The sequence below is a fragment of the Tetrao urogallus genome (assembly GCF_951394365.1).
Source record: "Tetrao urogallus genome assembly, chromosome: 5".
In the NCBI taxonomy this organism is placed as follows: Eukaryota; Metazoa; Chordata; class Aves; order Galliformes; family Phasianidae; genus Tetrao; species Tetrao urogallus.
The window spans coordinates 15,017,013-15,021,892 of record NC_136818.1 but is presented as its reverse complement, the minus strand read 5'-3'; the positions used below and the strand labels follow the sequence as shown (position 1 = coordinate 15,021,892).

The following is a 4,880-nucleotide window of genomic DNA, read 5'->3' as shown; positions in this document are numbered from 1 at the left end:
TTTAATCATTTACTTTAAGCAGGCAAGCAAATTTGTAAACATTCAAAAGCGGCAGCATCCAAGTTACAAACAATTTAAGGAAAAAAGAATTGAGATTATTAAGGTTCTTTTTATCCTCTCAAAAATTTTGGAAATAATCTTTTTAAAACACTGCAAACATTGAACACTCGGTTACACCTCTTGTAATCCCACTAGCAGTCTCGCCTTGCAAGGAAATCTGCTTTCTAAAAACGCATGGTCTCACAATAGCCACACTTTTTAGCATTTACTGTTTGGAAGTTAGCTACTTGAGCATTTCACCTCAGCTTAAATCCCATTAGCAAAGGGAATGCTTGTGTCTTGGTTCAATACCTCTTTAACTTCCGAGGGCAAAGTGTCAAAGAGGTGATCTTCCACGACAAGCCCACTTTTCCTGAGAAGCTGACACTGCCCCAGCGTGGCTGGCAGACGGTCTAAGCAGTTTCCCTTCAGTTCCAGATGAGTCAGCTGCAACAGTTGACCAACTTTATCTGGGATTGAGGTAATACAGTTTTGTCCCAGACTCAAAGTCCTCAATTTAATGCATTTAAACAACTGTTTTGGCAAAACGTCGACTTTGTTTCCCGTGATGTGAAAATGCTGCAGATTTTGAAGCAAACTTATTTCCACTGGAATCACTGCAATTGAGTTGTAGCTTACATCTAAACATCTAAGTTTCTGTAAACTGAACACTGCGGCTGGTAAGGATTCGAGTTTGTTATTGGAGAGGTAAAGAGACTCTAAGTTCTTTACGTGGGTAATAGAGGAAGGAATGTTGACTATTTTATTGTGCCACAGCTTTAAACAAGTCAATCTTTTTAAGTGCTGGAAACTGATGATTTCTTCAATTGTGCGTATGCTATTTGATTTTAAATCCAGTTCCTGTAAGTTAGAGAGGCTGAAGATGGCATGGGGAATTCTCTCCAGTTCACAGTTCTGCAGTTCCAACTCCGCAACATTCATCATCTTCTTAAGGCTATTCAGTACCACAAGCTTAGTGCCGTCATTATGAATGACCAGTTTTGTCAGATGTGGTGCCACATCTGTGATATTGGGGGGGATTTTGGTCAAATTGCTCTTCACATGGAGAATTTTAAGGTGTCTCAACTCTCTGAGAGACTCAAGCCCTATCATTTTATTATTTTCAGAGTTCAAGTTGCCTATCAAGTACAATTCTCGGAGGTTTTTGAGCAAATACACCCACGCAGGAATTTCTGCGACATCTGTGAATTTTACATAAAGGCATCTCAAATGGTCCCGGAGGAAGCTGAAGGCAGTCTGCTCGACCTTTGCAGGGCAGTGGCACAGATGAAGTTCCTGAAGATTTGTCATCTGGGAGATTTTTGCTGGGATTTTCGCTTCAGGAATCAGCTCCAGTTTTAACACATCCAGATCCGTCAGATCAAAGACTGCATCAGGGACCCCCGATAGCATAAAAAGGTGCAATTCTTGCTTATCCTGGGCATTGCGGGAAACATGCTGCCGCAGCTTTTCAAAAGTCCATTCGTGGTTTAAACTAATTTCACGTAGTTTGTTCTCACTTACCTCTGACAAGAAGACACCAAACCTTTTAGAATAAAGCTGGTCGTACTGATCTACCATATGCAAAAGAAACGCAAAGTCATTTTTGACATCGGGAATATCACTGAAACTACTCTCTTCTCTGACCTTTTCAAAGGAATATTCTTTTAAGGGTATTCGGAACAGCCAGAAGAGTGTGTAGAGACAGATAAAACCATAGACACAAATGAGAGAAATATAGCTGATAAGCAGCTTCTTCAACATGTAAGCCATGTTGTGCGTACATTCAAACTGCGTGTAGCCAATCAGGTGTTCCACTTTTGGGTTGCAGATGTGTTCAAAACTAATGGTGTTGACAAAGTTTGCAGTATAGCAGAGAATAAATATGAACTTAAAAGTCTTGATGATAGTCTGGCCAACGTAGAGTTTGTAAATCAGATCGCTGTCCTCCACGTGAGCCCGGAACTTGCGGACCTTCTCAAACAGTGCTTTGGCTTGTTCTCCGTCTTTTTTATCTAAAATAGTGACACTGGGAACTTCAATCATTGGCTTGTCAGCTGAAAATTTGAAGCCAGACTTTGTTATCATGGGGGTGCTGGCACTTGGGCTTCCTTCATCACTGCTAGTGGAAACATACTTGGGCAGCGACTGGGCACCAGTTAACCTCTGTTTGTTCTCCTCAGAGTCCTCACATGCTGTTTCAGACAGTGCTTTTGTAGTCCAAGGGGATTCAAAGCACTTCCCTAATATGGACACAAAATGCTCAATTTTTGAGCAGGTCTTGGGATATTTGAACCAAAAATTGCTACTGACTATTAAAATAATGGTATGGATGAGAACAAGATAGGGAAAATACTTTGAATACCAAGGAAGAGCCAAATGATAGCACATCTGGTTAATAAATACATATTGCTGAAAATCCAAATTTGTTTTGCGGCCTGAAGAATCCTTCTGCTCCTTCTTCAGCTCCTGACTTGATTCAGTGGGTTGATACTGAGGAGAGGTAGCTCTGCTCAGAGGTACATCAGGTGTTACAGTAGGGGCACTTCCAAAAGAAACCGTTCTCGTTGATGCGTCTTCTCCTTGACCAGTGGTTGTTTCAACAGTGGTAAAGTCAGCCTTCCCTGATGTGCTGGGTTGTGCTTTTGAGTTTATAGTAGACTGCAAAACTGGCAAGCAGACCACCTGGTCTTTGGTCAATTGCATGGTTCCAGCAAAAATGGCAACCATTAACATCACAACCGCTAGATAATCCATAAATACATCCCACCATGGTTTCAGGATACGATAGGTTGGCTGGATGTCATTGAGCGATGCAACTTCTGCAAGGGTAAACATTCCTACAAGAAAACAAAAATGAAACCAGTGAGCAGGTTATTTTACCATTTGAAAAACAATCACGCCATGGACATATAAGCTTCAAAAAATGTAAGTTTTCATTATATTTTGTTGGATATCACACGTTGTCTATTGTTTCACCCAATACATTTCTCTCAAGGGATATGTACAGAAATGACTCATTATTTTAGCATCAAAACAGAAAGATTATCATGTCACAGTACAAGCACCGAGGCCTGGTATACGCAACTGAAATATCTAAGAGATCTGTAGCTGGTATGTATTAGCAACAAACAGAAAAAACTGACTACCTTGTATAAAATCTGATTCTGTATTTTTACTGACTGATTTTTTATTTTGACTGCTTGGGTCTTTGAAGATGTGAAATTCACCATTAACTGTTTTTGTAGTACCTTGTATTTAAAGTAGATAGCACTTGCTAGATGCTTTGCACATTGGTCATGACTCGCACAGCATCTTGTACCATCATGAGCAAGGCCTCTCATTTCTTTCTGTCTAACATAGTAACAGTCTATCTCCCACTTCTTGCTATTCAGCATCCACAATGACTACCAGATGGATTAGTCCCTCACCTTAAGTATCAACCCACAAGAGAATGTCTTGCCATTACTATGTGAAAACCCAGTACAATTTTATTTTAGGATGTTTTTTATGATATCTTATACTGAGAAAGCTACGATGTAGTTACTGGATCAAATGGTAATGTATACAAATATTGTTTCCCCAATTAATGAATCATAAAACGGCTTGGACTGGAAGGAAACTTAAAGATCATCTAATTGTAATCCCTGCCATAAGCAGGACTGCCACCCACCAGTTCAGGCTGCCCAGGGCCTCATCCAGCCTGGTCTTGAGCACCTCCAGGGATGGGGCACCCACAGCTTCTCTGAGCAGCTGTGCCAGTGCCTCACCATCCTCTGAGTAAAAATATTTCCTCTTAATGTCTAATGTAAATCGCTTCTCTTCTACTTAGGGAAAAAACAATGTCCTCAATTTTATGGGGAAAATATATTTTTTATATCATTATCACAGCGTGGTGATGGTGATGAGCACTTGCAGATGCCCAGGAAAAGTCAAAATATTAAGAGGTACTCAGAACAATGGATCCAATACAGTACCTTGTTTTGGGCTTTCCTTATGCCAACACTGAATTTAGACTATTTTAAGTTTTTATTACCTGTTCTTCAAGCTTATTGACTGGAATATTCCTTGGATTTGATATGAAGCCTTTTCACTGCTAATTTTCACCTACTTTTATGGGTGCCACATTGGGGTTGGGGTTTCACAACCAGCTGTAGGGATGGCATGGCTGAGTAAGAGGCAAACTTGGAAATCTGAGCCTGTGGTTGACTGCATGAGCTGTGATTCACTGTCCTGTGCCTTCTCCCCTCAAGGCCACTGTGGGCTCCATTTACAACATCAGTGCAAAAACTGTAAGCAGGCAACTCAGTAAGTACTATGCAGATGAAACATCTGATTTTTCACAGTAAAAACACGTCCTCATGACGCACAAGGCACCAAACAGACCTTGAGCATCAGCAGAAGACACAGAGATCTAGTTCCAAACTGTGGTTCCTGGAGAGAAGAAGCTTTCAGTTTCCGATACGGAATGTAGGGACATAGTCTCCTTTTAAAATAGCACGTTAGTTCAGTATTAGTAAGAACAAATTTTGACTCAAGCCTGTTACAGTACAATATGCAGGGCTGCACAGCTACACAAAATAAGGAAGACTTCTAACTTAAGCAAAACAATCTTTTCTCCAAAACCCGTTGTCTCCAGTTCTGTAAGCTGGATGACTCTCTAGGATAGCATTAGTCTCCCCTAGCTCCAAATCCAATATCCCCATTCAGCCACTGAGGTGTTTCTCTCTAGAAAATATTTCTTTGATATAAGCTAATATAACTGTTCTAAGTGCAACTGCTTCTTCCTACCTCCTAAGGAGGAAAAATGCAAATTCTCAAAGCAGAGAAATGCTATCTCC

At 40.6% G+C, this 4,880-nt stretch overlaps 1 protein-coding gene across 1 annotated transcript; it reads right to left on the bottom strand.

Annotated features, from left to right (window-relative positions):
* Window positions 1–306: 306 nt before the first annotated feature.
* Window positions 307–2,877, bottom strand: LRRC8D (leucine rich repeat containing 8 VRAC subunit D; the record flags this gene model as incomplete). The annotated part of the gene is made up of 1 exon (XM_079536543.1): window positions 307–2,877. One exon carries the CDS (start codon window positions 2,875–2,877, stop codon window positions 307–309), a length of 2,571 nt encoding a protein of 856 aa, XP_079392669.1.
* Between the last annotated feature and the right edge of the window lie 2,003 nt (window positions 2,878–4,880).